The 18,678-nt window shown below is 35.3% G+C and overlaps 3 protein-coding genes across 3 annotated transcripts; 1 reads left to right on the top strand and 2 right to left on the bottom strand.

Annotated features, from left to right (window-relative positions):
• The first annotated feature begins 829 nt into the window (after positions 1-829).
• On the top strand, positions 830-7,033 carry LOC145232314 (tumor protein p53-inducible protein 11-like). Its single transcript, XM_080096906.1, has 5 exons — positions 830-981; positions 1,714-1,833; positions 2,174-2,344; positions 3,088-3,241; positions 6,452-7,033. Exons 1-5 carry the CDS (start codon positions 886-888, stop codon positions 6,622-6,624), a joined length of 714 nt encoding a protein of 237 aa, XP_079953032.1. The 5' UTR covers positions 830-885; the 3' UTR covers positions 6,625-7,033.
• A 526-nt stretch (positions 7,034-7,559) lies between these two features.
• LOC145232311 (uncharacterized) lies at positions 7,560-16,126 on the bottom strand. Its single transcript, XM_080096904.1, has 10 exons — positions 16,063-16,126; positions 14,997-15,658; positions 14,867-14,938; positions 14,367-14,456; positions 13,861-13,992; positions 11,387-11,482; positions 10,824-10,969; positions 10,469-10,614; positions 9,999-10,106; positions 7,560-9,779 (listed from the first exon to the last, which is right to left on the bottom strand). The coding sequence occupies exons 2-10, from the start codon at positions 15,121-15,123 to the stop codon at positions 9,320-9,322; spliced, it is 1,377 nt and encodes a 458-aa protein (XP_079953030.1). The 5' UTR covers positions 15,124-15,658; positions 16,063-16,126; the 3' UTR covers positions 7,560-9,319.
• Positions 16,127-16,137: 11 nt separating this feature from the next.
• LOC145232312 (transcription factor E2F5-like) lies at positions 16,138-18,069 on the bottom strand. The gene has a single exon (XM_080096905.1). The coding sequence runs from the start codon at positions 17,901-17,903 to the stop codon at positions 17,088-17,090; it is 816 nt and encodes a 271-aa protein (XP_079953031.1). The 5' UTR covers positions 17,904-18,069; the 3' UTR covers positions 16,138-17,087.
• Between the last annotated feature and the right edge of the window lie 609 nt (positions 18,070-18,678).

The following is an 18,678-nucleotide window of genomic DNA, read 5'->3' as shown; positions in this document are numbered from 1 at the left end:
TCAGTCAAACGAAATGTCAGAATATGCATTATTGCTTTGCGTGCATGGCATGTGCGTTGAGTTTTGTTGAACGTGCGTTTTGACAAGGTTCTTGAGTAATAGTTGTTTTGCCAATGTACTCTGCAGAACATTTGGTTTCTATGGTCGCCTTTACATCATTTTTTTTCAAAGTTTTCGATTACGGTAGACAGTATGGTATGCAATACAGCCTTATTATGCTTTTACAGTATATTACTGAAAGGTTTGTTATCAATAATGCTGATTACTCACATTCAAAAATGTAGTTGTAATGTAAAGTTTCGGATTTTTCGTCAATGATTTACTGACAGTTTGTTTAAAAAACTTATTTTCTGCTAGCCATTTTTAAAAGAATTTTGTTAAAACATGCAGCCTGCTTCTACGATTGTGCATATTGCGTATCAATAAATGTCATGAAATAACAGAAATAAATTAAACGTTCAATGCCTAACACTTGTTGGTTGATACGCTGCGTCATTATTCAAAAGAAGTTTGTACTTTTTTTTTTTATTATTGCACTTAATAACTTAGGTAAAGCTTAGGAACACTATACACGGACTTGAAAAGTAATTTGATCAAAAACATTACTGCCAAGGTACTGGTGTATATAGAATGATGATGACAACAGAGATTGTCGAAAGGTCTGAACGATGTATTCTATATACACCAGTACCTTGGCAGTAATGTTTTTGATCAAATTAGGTAAAGCTGTTTTATAAATTTGTTTTAACATGTAGTATAATTAGACTCACATTTGGTTTTACTGTGTTTTGAGCAAATGTGACGTAAAAATATTTTATATTGCAGATAAATGATTTAAACAGTGTTGGTACCAAAATTGTAATTAAACCTTACAATATCTGAGCAATGGCTAGTTTTTCTCGAAGCGCCCAAAGTCGTTTGAAGAGCAGGAAAGTCTTGGGTGTGGGTGAGTGTGCTGACGGAAACATTCCCAGGTCCAAGGTAAGAACATTAAATCAAAACTTAAACGAACTACTTATGAATTTAAACAAACTTTTTTGTAATCAAACTTATCTTCTTCATGGAACTATGGCTCCAACGTGGCAAACCTATCAGCTACCTCAAATTTTCTTTTCTTTTAGGGGTAAATAATCGTAACATGGAGGTTAACTTTAACTTTATCCGGCTTTCTGTTTGATTGTTTTGTATATTTATGGTTGCGTCCATTTTTGATTAGAAGTTAGGGTAAACTTAAGCATTGTCGAGAGGCTTTTTTCTAAGGCGAAGTTATCTTTCAATGTAATAGTTCCACCATGGTATTAGAATATTGGGATGATTTATGGAAGCATGCTAGACAAAGTATGGAAAGCGCCTGGACAAAAGCTAGGCTTGCTTCAGCCACGACACCATACATAGACTTGCGACTGTTTCATTAAAATACTATCAAAATTTTCCCCGGGGTATTAGGATGTCGTAATTATATAATAATGAATGGTTTGAAGCCCATTTTAAGGCAACAGCTATCGTGAGGAATTTTACATACATAAAAAACGAAATTTCATGATTTGTAGTGGTGATAACGACATTTTAATGAGTTTCACACAAGTCCGTTTTCGTTCGCTTTAGTCGGGCATGTCAGGTCATTCAGTTAATGTCGGTTAGGCTGTTCCGGTCACTCCATTACAAACATTCGCCTAATTACCGTTCACCGAGTAGCCCTTATTTTGATTTTAGATTAGCCAACTTTTGGGACAAAACGAATTACAACCATGGACTTTGCCAGAAGATCATTATCCTGTAGGCTTGCGAGTATTTCAATGGATCACTTGTCTGTATTTTACCCTAGTAGGATTGGTAAGCAAAGCTAATGAACTAATGTCGAATGAGTGCACTGTTTTACTGCCATCCAATTCAAATAATCAAAAAAATCTTTGAATATTTTTTAAGGGTTGAAAAATTTGTAATACTAGAGTGGGTGACGCTATGATTTTTACTGACAATTATACAGTTTCGAATTCATCAATATCATATCAACATTACAAAACTAACAAAAACTAGTGAAATTACTGACAAAAAAAGATAGGTCTACATGTATTGTAGTAACAACACCAATTAATTTCAATTATTTTCTGTTCTGGACTTTAAAATTTCGGTTCAAGTTCATGTGTATTCAGCAAACTTTGTCAAATTTCAGATAACTTTGTGGAACCCACATCGATTTTATCTCCATTCATCATGTGTTGGAGCGCACAAAGAATTTGACGCAACAGCTCTTGTGCGCCGTCTCGCGGTGTATGTAGGCCAAAGTCAGCAAGAAATATCGTCGAGGGAGGGCGGTGTGGAGGAAGATATGAACAACCTTTTGGTATGCATAACCATGTCAAAGCACACAGCTGCGTTTGTTTATAAGCAGGAACACCATCGATCTGCAGCTAAAAATCATAAAATATGTCATAAAGAGTTTATGATTGTAGCACTCGAAACATATCAAATGTTCTAGGGCAAATTTTTTGTAATTATGTCGCTAATGTCAAACCGTAACTTATATATAAGCATGGTTGCCATACCGTCCTTATTTCTAAGATTTGTCCTTATTTTGAAGGGTTATGTCTTAGAAACGTTTATTGTCCTTATTTCTAAGAAATGTCCTTTTTGACTTGCGTCCTTATTTTGTCTTATTTTCAACAATTACAAGGAACAAACTTAGTGAAATGACTGTCAAATCCCTGCTATAAGTAAAAGTAAACCTAGACCTGAGCTGTCATGAGATGCACGAAGTATTCTTTATAAACAAGGAGTTGCTGGAACAGATTGTTTCTGGTCCAAATATTGCATATGATATGTCATGGCTCGTATACATGCAAATATTTGTTCAAAAACGTTTGTTTCGTTTCGTATGAAAAGTTAATTTTTCGGTTGTCCTTATTTTTGGTTTCATGTCGATGGCAACCCTGTATATAAGGATGCAAATAAAAAAAAATGTCCGCTAAAATAAGTACAAAACTTCGGAACAGGGACGGTATGGTACGTATAAATAACTTAGCAGTGAAAACCTTCCATATATACTCCTCATATATCTTTTTGTTCACGAAGTTATGTTGATCACAGGTAATGGTGGAGCTTCCTGTACGATTATACGGTGTAGCGATGACTTCAATGGCTTTGTTTTTCCTTTTATGTACGTGTGTGAACTGTAGTAACAGAAGATGTGTTCGGTTGTCTCTTATTGTGCAAGGAGTGTATTTGCTGTTGGAAATGATAGGTACGTGAATTGTGCAGGGGCGGCTCGTGCTAGGGTGCTGCGGAGCTGCAGCACCCCCTAGATATTTTTACTTAATAAACCTACCATAATATTACAAATAACTTTCATTATTTTTATTTTTATTCCTTATCAATATATAATAAGCATAATTTCCGCCCTAATCACCTTTTTTTTCATTAAAAAAAATTTTTTTTTGGAAACACTAATGTATATCTATGCTGGAACTGCAGCTCCAGTTTTCTGACGTTTCATGACGTTTTGCGGTTCTGCGCATGCGCACTTTGAAAAGCTACATGCTGGGCGAAATAGGAGCCAGGGTGCTGCGCCTCGCGCAGCTCCACCAATCACGTAGCGTGTGACCTGGGCACCCGGAAGTAGTTGTCTGTTCCGCGTTTATTGTGTGCCAAAGCAAATCACGCGTACCATCAGGTTCGACAATGAGTAGGCCTACAGTACGACAGTTATTCTTTTTTAATCATTTTTACAGTTTTTGATTGAAAGGTTAATCATGGCTTTTCAAGATTCTAATTCGGTGACTGTAAGTGAGCTTCAGCAACTTAAGATTTCGCAGTTATCAAGTGCTGAAAAGGTAAGTATAAAGAAAAAAGGGCGTCCAACGCCTGATATTCAACTTTGTCAGCCAGGAATGAGCCACAACAAGAAATATATACGCAGTTTTAATTCTGAATGGTATCGAAAGAAAAAATGGCTTCGTGGTTGTGAAGTTAAAAATGCACTGTTCTGTTTTCCATTTTTGCTGTTTGGAGGTGATGAAAAATGCTGGACAAAAGATGGTTTTACAAATGTAGCCAAAATAGGTGAGAAAGCAGAAAAACATGAGAAGTCAAAGAAGCATGTGGACAATGATGTTTCACTTTCACTTTTGGGAACTGTAAATATTAAGGAAAAACTTAGTGAGGCGTATATAGAATTTTAATTATTGAACACAACAAAAAAGTGGAAAAAAATCGTGAAATTTTGTCCAAAATAATAGACTGCATTTTGTTCTGTGGAAACTTTGAAACTCCCTTACGTGGACATGATGAAAAAGATGAGTATTGATATAATGGACATGTACTGTTTGTCTAAACAGTAGCTGCTAAATTGCTTCACAGGAAGTGTGTCTTAAGAATGAACATTCTACAGACAAGATAGTAGTGACCACCAAGCACATCCTATTGTTGACAAAGAAATACTAGTTACTGAAATGAAAATGTTTCTGTAGATCTGATGTTCATGATTACTTTGAAAATAATCTAGATGTTTTGACAAGTGAAATTACTAGGATGAAAAATCCTTTTTGCTGTTTCCATGAGTCTTTCAAAGGCAAAACAGTTTGGATGCAAACCTTTGTTAGGAACACCATTATTTCCAAAAGACTTGCACCTGCAGTGCTAGTACTACTAAATAGAAAAACAGTTTCTCAGTTGTCATTTGGAATCAAGGAAGAAGCTATCAATTATCATGCCCAAACTATAACTTTATGATTCATTTTGGTTGTAAAAAGGAAGCACAAGGTTTAATAATATGGTTTAAATTTAAGTTAGAGTGTTGTAAATTTTAAAGCTTCAAGGAGTTTTGCACTTAAAAAAGCAATTATAAGCTATTTGCCAGCAAATAAAGCAGCAATTATAGCAGTTAAAAATCTGAAAGACAAATAATAGTCTGTACACAAAAATTCAAAAAAAGATGTTAAAATAAACAAGTTCTGACACAAATGTAAAGTGGTTGTTAAATTTGTCAGTTATGATACCAATAAACAACTGTATGGCTAGTTTTGTGTGTAACAATTATAATCTGTGAAGGTCATATAATCTGTTGAAAACGCTGACTGTGACCATAAGGTAACTTAAATGAAATATGACTGTTACAGCGAGAATTAATTGTTCCGCTTGGCTGATTTAAGTTCTCCTTTATTCGTGACGTATTGAAATATTCATCCGCGACAGAGCATGTGCTTTGAACGCCACGTTTTTGTGAGCTGCGTTAGTTGCTAGGTTTGCAGTCAATTTAAGTGAATTTATCCTAAATTCTTGTGTCTATTTGTTTATAGTGAAACTGTAAATGTTAAAAGCAATAGCTAAAATGCTGAGTTGTCAGTTGTGGAACCTCTAGCCGCGTGCTAGTAAAGCCCTGGTTACCCAACAGTTGGTATGTTTTATGTTCTTACTTGATTTGTGTTTAACTTGTGTTAATGTGTATTTTAACAGTAACTTGACTTGTTATGAGTAATTGTAAGTAATTTTAATGTAAAATGTGACTGATTAACGTGGATTTAAGTAAGACCTGTATGTACTGTTAAAACTGATTAATTTGTGATGGTCGCTATGACGTCATAATGTATACGTATGGCTTATGTGAATTATTTGTGGTTACAGAAAAACCGTTGCCGTTGCTATTGACGTTGTCGTCTTGGTTTATTCGTCAGCGTTGCCTTTTATCGCCAAAAAAGAACATTCGTTGCAAATGCAAGAGTGGGTCGTCTTGGAGGACAGGCTGTAGGACGGGCGCGTTTTACAAAAAGGGTTATCTAGTGTGACGAACGGCGCAGGGCCAGGCTGCGCACCTAGCGGTCGTTACAATGACCATTTTTTTAAATGTTGTCGAACTGAAATACTTCGACATTTTTCGAATCATTACTTTTTTTTCTATATTCTTGTTGTGTTTTACCGTATTTACAACCGCTTAGTTTCGAGTCTGTGTCACGTGTGTTTTTGTTCCACATTATTACTGCATGTTATGGTGTTTAGGCTAAACAGTTTAGCCGTCGCTATGCAAGTAAACAAAATACACAAATGATGCCGTCTGCTATTTACACTCGTGTACATTATTGCGTAACAAAAATTACGTCACAATGGAGTTTCTAATTAAGATTTGTATTACTTGTTTTTCTACACAAAACAATGGCTAGAAAACTATAAATGTAGGTTTTCTATATATTGCCAACTTATATATGTTCAATAAAGGCTAAAATTTTGAGCAGCACCCCCACAAATTTTAGGCACGAGCCGCCACTGGAATTGTGATAAATAAGGCTCTCATTTCCAGCAAGTCTACTCGTGTAACTGATTGCAAACAGCTTTTTTAGAATAGTTCTATTATTAGCAATAGTTATATTTTAGTCGCAGGTAGGAAACAACTAAGCAGCGTTCGTTTGACAAATCGAACTACGTCAAATATTTCAATAACTTACGTTTTCTATTCTAACAGTGGCCGTTTTATCTGCGTCCTGGCAAACGTCTCACATCGCCAACACTTGGTCATCAATGGGCACAAGTTTATTGTTCAATGGAATAGTACGATTCATTGTTATCTCACTTTGTGCCTTTTACTACAACCGTACTGAGGTACCAAAAGAAAACGGACAAAAACGGCAGGACTGAACACGACTTCATGAAAAAAGGTTTTAAGACGAAGCCTGTTGTGTTTGCGGCAAATCGCCACATAAAGTAAAAAGAAAAACTCCACTAAAAATGGATGGAACAATAATATATCACATCAATTAAATACCACCATTCAGACGTTCGGCTTTGTACACGAGGACTTTATAAGGAAACACATGATCGGTGTCAGATGTTTTTCCCTTTATTATTTTATGTTAGAAAACACATTTCGTTACGATTTGTTGCTGGTTATTTAATGTATTTGTATTTGAAAGATATTAGAATCGGCTCTTTTCTCTGACTTTGAGTGTTGTTTCTTCCCATTATTATTGTGTTATTTTGTACCGTGTCATTTTATTGGTTTTTTGAGCCGAAAAAAAACTTTTAGATTGTAAGTTTTCATTTTTAACGCTTTGATTTTGTTTAACTTGCAGGATACAGATAAAAAAAAAGCTTAAGTAGGTCAAAATAGTTACGTACAAAACTGAAAATTACCATACTCTTTGAAAAGCTTTTGCAGCACACAGTTCGAAAATCACTGAACCTACAAGAACAAAAAAGTGTGCATCAAATGTTTGTAACATACCCATGAATATTGTGGCGTCCTAATTTTTTAAGCCTAAAACGTAACTATCTTTAAGTGCCTTTCCTCTTGACGATAAATTAACTTCTGTAGAAATTGTGGCATAAGGACATTTTTCGCTGGAAGGTAAAACCATATCCAAAATTTGAAAGGGTTATGTGCAATACAAGTTAGAGATAATGTCGCTGGCCACGAAGTTTGCCGCTGTGGGTCGCACTTTAAACACCCTTGGCCTAAGTCACAATTTTTTGGGTGAACTCTAATAAATTTATATACTTCTGTTGTGTTTCATCCGAATCAAATCTTTAGGCAACGAATTGGGAATGGCACCAGAATCAAGGATGAACAAACACAAGGCGAAATACAGTTTATTGTACCAATACAGAAAACAAATCAACATTTGAAGAGAAACAGTAACAAAAAAGGCAAGAAAGAGCACAAACAAATTATTTAACGAGTTGACAAGCGGAGAATTGACAATCGAATTTCAAAAATTTCGCGCTAGGCCCGATTTCGAGGCAATAGTGCAAATTTGAGAAATAACATGTACCGGGTTTAGGAAAAATGATGGTAGGCTTTTATCACGCTGAATCTTCTAAATCTAAAGCAGTGGTCTATGGACCATTAGTCGAGAACCACTAACCTAAATGTACTTAACATGTTGATTTGGAAGGACTAAAACAGTGCAAGCGATCATGCATGACATGTTTAACTTGCATTTTGAGACTTACTAATACATTATGAAGACTGACGAGTGACTACCGTATTTACTCGATTATAAGCCATATGCTGTGAAGTTAGATACTATTGTTCCAAATTACTTCAGGGGTTAAATTCCAAATTACAAAGTAAAACTATTTGTCAACAATTGCCAGTGAAGAGCAAATAATTTTACCCGGCAGGCATAATGTATGTTAACTGTAATGTCTATACGCAAATGAATTTTGAACACGATGTAGGTGAAAATTGAGGGGGTAGAAATATTTATCGAGTTGATATAAAATTATAGGCCGCCCCCGTTTGTAAGCCGCACAAACTGTACCGCAAAAATACAGTCCGCGACTCACAATCGACAAAACACAAAAGATAATAGCATTGAAAAATTAACTCATTTTTTGTTTATGTCTTTTCTAAGGCTTTTTAAGAATAGTTTTTAAATATCAAGTGAAGAATCATTTTGTTCAATAATTAAAACAAAATTAAAGGAAACTTTTGTGAGATTTTGAGTAAAAAACTGTAAAACGATGGTTAAAGAAGCACAGTGGGGACATGATGTTGCATTGGGGATCTAAGAAATTTCTGTTGACCATCGTTCATTGAACGGTAACTAAAATACTACAATAGGCAATATACTGCGAAAACTTGATCTGAGTACAGAAAATACAGTCAGTGCAAACGTATGTTGTACTTTTTTCATTAATTTCCATTTTTAGATTAATACTGATAAAATGATAAACCCGTTAAAACTGGTTAAAAATCATGTTTAAGTTTAACCTGCAGTGGTAAGCGCTTACAGTTAAAGATCGGGATTTAAGTTTTGAGGACAGTCGGAGCTAGATAGGTATAAAAACCTAAAAAAACGTATGAAAAGAAAAAATATGCGCAGTGTTTTTTTCCAAACGTTACATGTACATAAAGTGAATGAAATACTTTACATTGGAACAAGCTATCGCGTGGGTTACACTTTTAAAAGCACCAGGTAAGCGTTTAAGAGGTAGCACAGATGCGTACAGAATCAAAACTGAAGATTCAAGGCAATTTAAAACATAGAAACTTATTCAGTGTGCTCATCTGATGGCAGTATGCTCATTTGACCATATTCGCACCAAAAAAGTGTTCCTAGTGACAAACCTGGTGAATATCAAACTTGTATATCACTTGAGTAACAGGTACATGTAAACTTTAGCTGTTATAACAGATTTGGCATGTAGAAAGGTCATTGCATCTCTACTAAGCACGGATACAAAACGTATTTGCAAGCATTTCGTTTCACGCTGTCTTGAAAAGCGCTTATTGGCAGGAATATGAAACTTACTGACGGCTTGGCCGATAGGTTCGTATTGTGTCCAGCAGCATACTGTGAGATCAAGTGATCCATATTTCACCTCGTGATCAGGTGAGTATGCGATTCGTGACTAAATGAGGGCAAATATGATTCGTGAAATCCGCAAACCTTGAAAACCACATTCCACAACCTGTACATACTGGTGTATTTGGAATTGGATGACGGGGAAACAAACCTGGATCGGGAGCAGCCTTTGGTGAAACTTCGCCATCTTGTGGATGCTCTACAGGCGGTTGATCGTCCGCCAGAGGGCGCATAGAGCATCGATGCTTTTTAAGGTATGTCTCTAGTTTAAATTTTCGCCCACATTTACCGCAGTGAAACGGTCGGTCGTCTGAGTGAGTTTTTAAGTGACGATGATAATGACTGCTACGGTCCGTTGCGTAACCGCATACGTCACAGCGAAACTTTTTTGCTGATTCATTGAGGGTGGAACTCACGTTCATTGCATTATAAGATGATGTTAGATTCTCATTTTCTTGTACCGGTTTGGGAGGTGGCTGCAATCTTTACAACATGTATAGTTTTTTAAATTGTGCAGCCTTGGCTTAAACTCTGCGTCTTTAGTATCACACAAAGTCACAGCACAGTAATGAAAACAATTGAAAACAATTTCGTATAATACAGTAAAGGTTGGTAAACCTAGACCTGTTTACTCAAAAACCAAAAACAAACTTAGGCGCTGTCTGGATAAGACTAAGAATTTTGCAACTTATCTTACACTACCTGATGTGATTTGATTGTGATTGTGAAGGTGCAACTGTTTTAATTCCATTCAGTTCACACTGCATTACAATTTCATCTTTGTTCAATCCATGTCGTAACAAGTGACGCCTGAATGTGGAAATAATGAAATCAACCTTTGTTTTAAATGATACGATACAAAGCCTCATCAACCTATGTATATATCTTTTGTGTAACTAGCTGTGAAATGTAATGATTGACAAATTGATACCCACTATAATTATGCTCTTTTATATATTGTACAAGTTTTCCTGCAGAAATCATGAAGTGCAGCAGTAAACACTTTTTGTTACATTACAAAAAAGGGTGGATTACAATCTTAACTTGTTGTCAAGAGTAATATAGTTATCAGCAAAAGTTGATCAGGTCCGAAATAGCGAGGTTGAGAACAAAGTACTTATTTCGGTAAAATGTTATGATACTTATTTTCCGTTTTAACAAAAAGAGCACACCTGAAATGGTCAGAACGACCTGTTCCATAGCCACAGGTTCCACATTTTAGTGGTTTCTCTTCAGAATGTGTCATGACATGTCGCTTATAGTGATCACTTCGGTTTGTGCAATATTCACATAGATCACATTTGTATTTGACATCTGCCTAAAAATTAATACAAAATCTCTGAAGTTTTTTGTTTTCCAAAGCATTAATCACGCAACAAAGTAAAAACAATGCATTTGTTGAGATAGCCATACAAGTTTTGAGGTCAAATACAACAATTAATATTCTGCTATATAAACATGCTATATGCAGAACCATCCAAATCTAATTTAATTCAGACAACAATGTAACATGTATACTAAACATACCGTTGATTTGTTTTGATATTTGAATTTGATTTTTCTCGATTTTTTTGCAGGAGGTTGAGAAGTAGGTTTTGAATCCATTTTATCAATTCCATTTAGGTTGGATTGTTGTGGGATGACTTCATTATTTTGCCTTATTTCATTGTTTGCTAAACAATATGGCTGTAAATTAGTCTATAGCAATGTTCTTAACCGGCATTGTTTAAAAATTAGGAGTTTGAGTTTGGTGATTAAAAACAACATGTGAAACCAAAGAAAAAATGCTTTTCTGGTTGACATATTGCAACACATTGCAGTATAGTTGGTATTATTGGTAATTGGCACAAATGCCCTAGGGACAACCGACAGCGTCAAAACATGTCTAAACCAGGTTGTTGAGAAATAAGGTTTAAAAAGGTACATATATATGTAGATGTTTTGTGGGCATTGATTAAAGTACCAGAGTTATAACTGCTGCCAATCCCAGGTTTGAACAAATCTCTTTTTCATGCATATACTTCAAAATTTCGTTAGGATTTTTAAATGTTAACCCAAGTACAGTTAAAATAATTTAAAAATTTACATACCGTTGGAAAATTCCCATTTTGGATCAGGTTGCAAGTTTCCACCACCAGAAGCAGAGTGAGTAATAGCAGTTGAGGCATGTTCATTGGCATTGTGGTCTATGTGTTTATAGAATCAACAGTAATAACACCGAAGCCAAAAGTACTTGCAAATATGCAATGGGAAAAAATTTATACCAAACTAGAAAGGTGGCTTTCTGATATACTTCCATTATATATTTTTTTATGTCCTATTTACTATAGACATTATTTGATCTACACATATGATTGTTTTTGCAAGCAAAAACGAATGGGTCCCCAGATGCGTGTTTGTGCGGATTTACGGTGAACAAATACTGTATTACCGGTTATTTTTCAAACGAGCGTTACAATTACAAACCAGTGTTAACAATTTGACGTTTCGGGGGCCTGTGGGTGAACCGCTGGGTCATTCGGGGTCAAACTTCTGGAGGATCAAGTTCAGATTAATAACTAACATATGTCCAAATTTAAACTAGAAGAGTGGCTTTCTGATATACTTCCATTTTATATATTCTATACGATATTTTCCAATTTACTATACACATCATTTGATCTACACATATGATTGTTTTTGTTAACAAAAACAAATGGGTCCCCATACGCGCGTTTGTGCGGATTTACAGTAAACAAATGTTGCGGTGATTTTTAGATTCTTAAGGACAAATTTGTAGAAAGCATTAACCCAACAATAAAAAAAAAAATTGTTCGTATTCTTTTTGCACTATTATTAAGTCTATACATAACAAATTGTTTTTCATTCAACTTTGTTTCGCAAAACAAGTACCATTGACCTGTAGTAACCTCTCAGTGTGCACACGCCAAACGACTGTTTGATCTTTTGACACCGTTTTCAATAGCATGCCGTCCTTAGTGTTCAACAATACTGTTAAGCCTAATTTATACATGCCTTGAGTATTGACTCCTAAATTAATTGTCAAAAAACGCTACGTTATGAAGGAAGTTGAACTGTGTTTGTAATACCGACTAGTTGACCTTAAGTAACCCGTGATCATGCGGCGGCCAACCTGACAACGAGCATTTAAAAAAACATTTATTTGGCAAAAAAGTCAAGTTAATTTTTTCATCTTTTCTTTGAAAAACAAAGTTTTTCTTGACATATACAAAACCGAAGCACGGTTATTAGGTTTAAATCACGTCATAGGTGTAAAACCTTCGCCAAAACTAAAAATGTGAGTGATAACTTAATAAAACGACATAGCATTGCTGTGCAAAACAGCTGATTTCTAATCACTGAAACGACGTCTCGTAAAACGTCTGTCCGACGTCAAGCTGAGCCCTCCTGCTATCGTAAACCAGTGAGTTACTTTCTTGGTACTTCTGCCTAAAGTGTCTTTCTTGACCAAACGAGCGTTACACACATTTACGTTTCGGGGCCTGTGGGTGAACCTCTGGGTCATTTGGGGTCAAACTTCAGGAGGATCAAGTTCAGATTGATAACTAACATATGTCCAAATTTGAATAAATTTAAAGCACTCCTTCTTTACCACACGAGCGATAAAAACCAGCGTTAAAAATTTTACGTTTAGGGGAGACTGTGGGTGAACCGCTGGGTCATTCCGGGTCAAACTTCTAGAGGATCAAGTTCAGATTGATAACTAACATATGTCCAAATTTATATAAATTTGAAACACTTTTTCTTCACCAAACGAGCGTTACAAACCAGCGTTAAAAATTTTACGTTTAAGGGGCCTGTGGGTGAACCGCTGGGTCAAATGGGGTCAAACTTCAGGAGGATCAAATTTGGATTATTAACTAACATCTCTGTAAATTTGAATAAACTTGAAGCACTCTTTCTTGACCAAACGCGTCTCACAAACCAGCGTTAGACAGAAAAAAGAAGAAAGAAAAAAAAATACGGACAAAAACAATATGTGTCCCCTTCAGGGAAGGGGACCCATAATAAATTTAAAGCAATCTTTCTTTACCAAACGAGCGTTACAAACCAGTGTTAAAATTTTTAGGTTTAGGGGCCTGTGGGTGAACCGCTGGGTCATTTGGGGTCAAACTTCTGGAGGATCAAGTTCAGATTAATAACTAACATATGTCCAAATTTAAAGCAATCTTTCTTTACCAAACGAGTGTTACAAACCAGTGTTAAAAATTTTACGTTTCGGGGGCCTGTGGGTGAACCGCTGGGTCATTCGGGGTCAAACTTCTGGAGGATCAAGTTCAGATTAATAACTAACATATGTCCAAATTTGAATAAATTTGAAGCACAAACAAGCGTTAGACAGAAAAATATAAAAAAATATGGACAAAAACAATATGTGTCCCCTTCATGTAATAAACTTACCAAAATGTGACTAATAAATGGTATTATCCAAACACAAATGGATTGTCTGAAATGGGAGTACTGAATGACAAACTCAGGAACAGGTTTGACATATGGGCTGACATCACTAGTAATTGGGTGCTATGTGCAAGACAGTATTTACCTCTGTAGTCATTGCCATTGTATGGGTTTTGCCATTTTGAAGTGTTTGCCCCATTTGTAGAAGGTACCATAGTAGGTGGGTCATGGAGGGTATTGGGAAGGGATAATGAAACCTGCCATGGTGCTGGATTTCCTGTATAAAAGTACTTTTCAAAATCACAAACATTTATTTATTAATAGCTAAATTCTAAACTAAAATTCAAATTTCACAGGGTGCTATTCAAAAGTTATTCGGTTATAGTAGTAGTTCCCAAACTTTTTGTGACATTGGCCAAATTTTTTCTGAAATTTAATTTTGTGATTTGCTGCGCCCCATGCGTATGTATTTTAAAAAAACAAACAAACAATGAAGCTTTGCAAACATTTCACTTTCATGAATTTGGCTGTGCCACTTTCAGTCAAAAATTTTCGGCTTGTTAACTGAACATTTTAATTTAGTCTAACTCGTCAAGCAATTCCCATGCATTGTTAGCAGGACAACTTCAAAAATAGTAGAGGAATACATACCATGGTCCATTGTGGGCTGATCCAAACTCATAGCAAGTGGCTGATGTGGATATCTTGGGTTGTGACCAAATGGAACTCCATGCATATGAGCTAAAAAAACAAATGAAGTAAATACGCACTGACATTCAAACAAATTAAGTTCCATTTTGAAGCAAAAAGAAAAGGCACAACCGTCATTAAATAGAAAGGAGCTTTTTCTATATTTTGCCAATTTAAAGGTATGTTTTAACAATTTAAAATGTACAACATATGTCAGTTTTCTGATTTACACAAAATTGATGGTGCCTTTTGAACAGACAAAATTAATAACTATGTTTTAAAATTAAACAATCAAGCCAATTCTTGTTGTCCGTCAATCATTCGAGTATTTTTGGTGATTTATTTTAAATGATAACAAAACTGAAAATTTATATTGGTAAATCAAGATCAAGTCCCAGTACTAAACTCTAAACAAGCAATTTGTTATGTGTTTGCTTGATGAAACAGTTGCCGAAACCTACCAGCCATTTCATTGTAAGTAAAATGTGGTGGTTTTGCTATGGCATGTTGGTGAAAGAAATGGTCAAATCTTCCTGCAACACACAAAGTATTTTAATGAGACCTTCTTGTACAAGTACAGATTTAACTCACTGTCATTAGGTGATAAGGTGGGCGATATACCCACTGGGGAAAGTCCATCCTGCACCTCAAATCCAGGAGATGATTCGGAGACTCGAGTAGGTTTGGTGTTTTTCCGTTTAAATGACATTATCACCATACAACATTTATACTTTTAGGTGGTGGTAAATTTTATTACTATGCAGGACTACCTCTTGCCAAACATAAGTTAAGACAAATAATATGTCTAAAAATAAACCAAGCAGATTTTTTACTGTGTCTAAGCAAGGGTTAAATATTCAGTCTTTTCATTGGTATTACGCATTAGTACAAAACTAAGTAACAATAGAAAAGGTGGCTTTTCCAAAAATGTCAATTTATGCATTCATTTTATGAACATAATTGTTACAAAAATTAAAATGAGGTCTGTGGGTGAACTGATGGGTCAAATTTGGGTCAAAATTTCATCCAACTGTAGATACCTAACTATCACATTTACAATATTAAATGGGCATGAAGTACTCTTATAAGACCAAACTTAAGGAATAACATTAGACTAAATAATATATATAGACCAAAACAAAATGTGCTTTAATTTAGAAAGGGGCCACATAATTATAAAACAAAGCAAAACCATCTGATTGTCAATTCATAATCCACTGGCAAAGAAAACATCTAGAATCATGTAAAGAAACCTAAAAACAAAAAAATATTTCAAACAAACAAATATATCTAGTACAACTGCATAATTTTAGACATTAATAGGAAATTTATAAGTCAATTTAATATGTTAACAAAGTAAAGCAGGTACTTGGGGGTGTTTTACTATGCATGACTTAAGCAAAATAATACAGTACTGACAAGCAAAATGTTAACACTTATTTTGTAGGATTAAAATATAAGTTATTAACTGTTACATCATAAGTTTAATGATACCATAACCACAGGTTGCTTGACAGAACCTCAAATGTTAATGTAAGATATATAAATTTGGCCAAACAGAAATTAATCGTAGTAGAAAATTTCTTTACAATATAAAAGCCTTCGGTCATTACATGAACTCATAACCAAATATAAGAAAAACAAATCTGAAACTTACATTTTTGGAATATTCCATACTTTTATTTTCAGCTAAAATGTGGGTTGATCAGGCTCTATTAACCATAAACATATATTTTTCCTGAAGAAACAACATTATGAAAAAGGGCAGTGCAAATCACAAGTACTTTTAAATATTTGTAAAGTAGACAAGTGACAATCGAAAAATAATTATGTTTTATGATAGATGCCCCAAATCGCTTCTTCCAACACAATAGCAGCCGTAAAAAAACATTTTAAAGCTAAATGAAATGAAGTATAAAAGCACAAACTGGGTAATTCACACTCATTGACATTACCAAAGATGAGTTACTGATGCTCGAACAGAACTAGAAAGGTGGCTTTCCTACATATTGCCAATTTACATCATCTATATCCTATTAAACAATTGACTATGTACATACACAATTTGACCTACTAACATGATTTGCAAGCAAAAAAGAATTGCCCCCACACACATGTATACGTAAATTTGTAACAGTTTTAATATGGTGTTACATATTTTAGATTCTCATGCACATTTTGGTAGAAGCATCAAAAGTTTTGTCCATTGGGTTTACATCATTATTATGTTACGTACATACAAAAAAAGTAGTAAAAATGAATCAGAAAAAATAATTGCAAAGCTTCTCACATTGCTGTTCAAAGCCTGTTTAAAAACAGTTAAACTTCCCCTAGAAAACCCAGATAGTCATGTTGTGGCACACATGCAACAAATTGTTTTTCAACAAATCTAAAATCGCATTACATGTATATATAGTAAAACCTACTATGTGGAAGCCTAGACATTAATGTAAAGGCCTAAAGCACTCTTTCTTGACCAAATGGGTGCAACACCTTATTTTTCTATATTACAAATAGTATGCTAATAAATACATCATAGCATTTTTAAGTAAAATACAAACACCACAATACTTTTGGTATGTGGCTGTACAAACTAAATTAAAAAAGTTGTGGTTGTTTTTCAGCCATCTAAATGCTGCAATTTTAAAATCAGTCCCATATAACAAGAATGGTACAAACAATTTATTTTGGCATCTGAATATCAAAAAGGTCACATGCCCCTTCGCTTGTGTCAAGATTAAAGTAATAGTCCTGGTCGCAAGGCAGTGGAGATAAACTAAGCAAGGGCTCCAAAGTGTCTGAAAAATTCAGCTCATCAAATATACTAGTGTCAGGCTCCAGTGAACTCATTGGTTCAGACATTTCTGGGGTCTCCAGCTTTGGACTGACTGGTGGTGGAACTGGGACTGCAACAGGTGGATATGCAGTGTCTTTGTTCACAAGCAACACTGAAACCGGCCCTGAACTCGATTTGAGGTGCACTTGGTACTTCTTTTTCATTTCCATGTCCTCTGGTATGGGAACTTCAAGTTGTGTTCCAGAAGGAGCTTTTACAACAAGTAAAGTCTCTCCCTTAAAGCAGCGACAAACATCATCATGTGTGACATATGCTAATTTGCTGTTATCCCCATCATCTGTGACATTTCGTATACTCTGGTGAACCGACATTTTTTGTTTGTCCAAGTCTTTTTCAAACTGTTCAAGGTCACGAATTTCTTCACGGAGTATACTTAAACGGCTCACCATATCTGTATTATTGCAATCTGGGCCGGCACCTTTCCACTGAATACTGTTTTTTGACCTCTTTTCGATAAGTCCAATTCCTTCCAAAACATTAGTAATGTCGTATATACGTCGTTTTTGTCTCACAGCAAGCTGATCAGCTGCTATTTTTAGGTCCAAAACTCCGTCATCGGCATTTTTGAGAAGACCAACAAACTTAGTGGTCAGAAGACCCAAAGACTTTTCATGGCGATTTTTCGGGCCACCTTCAGCCATTTTGCTTCCAACTTCTAACAGTAAAGAAACAAGTTTTGTCGAAAATGGGACGTCGACATACAATTTTTGCAACGCAAGATAATCTTAACTCTTATCCACCATTGGCATTAAATTATAAATATTGGGAAGCACTTTTACCTTAACAAAAACAACGATTTAAGGGAGGATCCAAAACACACTTAAATGTAATAAGTGACAGGCTCTATCTCAACCGGAATCAACTTGAATCAAGCTTTATTACTGTAATAATTCTCAATTCTCCAGCTCAACATTTAACAATTCCTTTCCGAGCCCAGTCTTCCGTGACGAAACTTTAATTTGATTCATTTGCTTTCCTTTCCACTAAATGTCGCCATCCCATAAAATGCATTCTTGGGGACTGTGTCCGTTGAAAATGACTTTGCATGTACACATGCGGGTTTGGTTAACACAGGGATCTTCAACCTTTTTGGCACAATCGCCCCCTTTCCAAGGCACCGGCTCAAAATCGCCCCCCTATGAGATTGTTATTTGTATAAAAGTTTTTGAGCAGATGCGGGCGTTTAGCTTCGCCTAGCAACACGAAAGCTTTTTAGTCAAAGCTTCAGTTAACAAATAATTTACTTGCTACTACAACACGCCAACTTTATTTCACGCAATTCTTTAAACGCATCTAAGAAAAATCTGTTCAATCATAGACAAAACAATATTACGATTATGCGCAAACAATTGCCTTCTTTTTGTTGAAAACAATGGGGCATTACACAGTAGAGGAGAATCCTAAATGAGAAATCTT

This window comes from Phallusia mammillata, chromosome 6 (genome assembly GCF_965637545.1).
Source record: "Phallusia mammillata chromosome 6, kaPhaMamm4.hap1.1, whole genome shotgun sequence".
Classification (NCBI taxonomy): domain Eukaryota; kingdom Metazoa; phylum Chordata; class Ascidiacea; order Phlebobranchia; family Ascidiidae; genus Phallusia; species Phallusia mammillata.
This window is presented reverse-complemented; position numbering and strand designations above follow the sequence as displayed.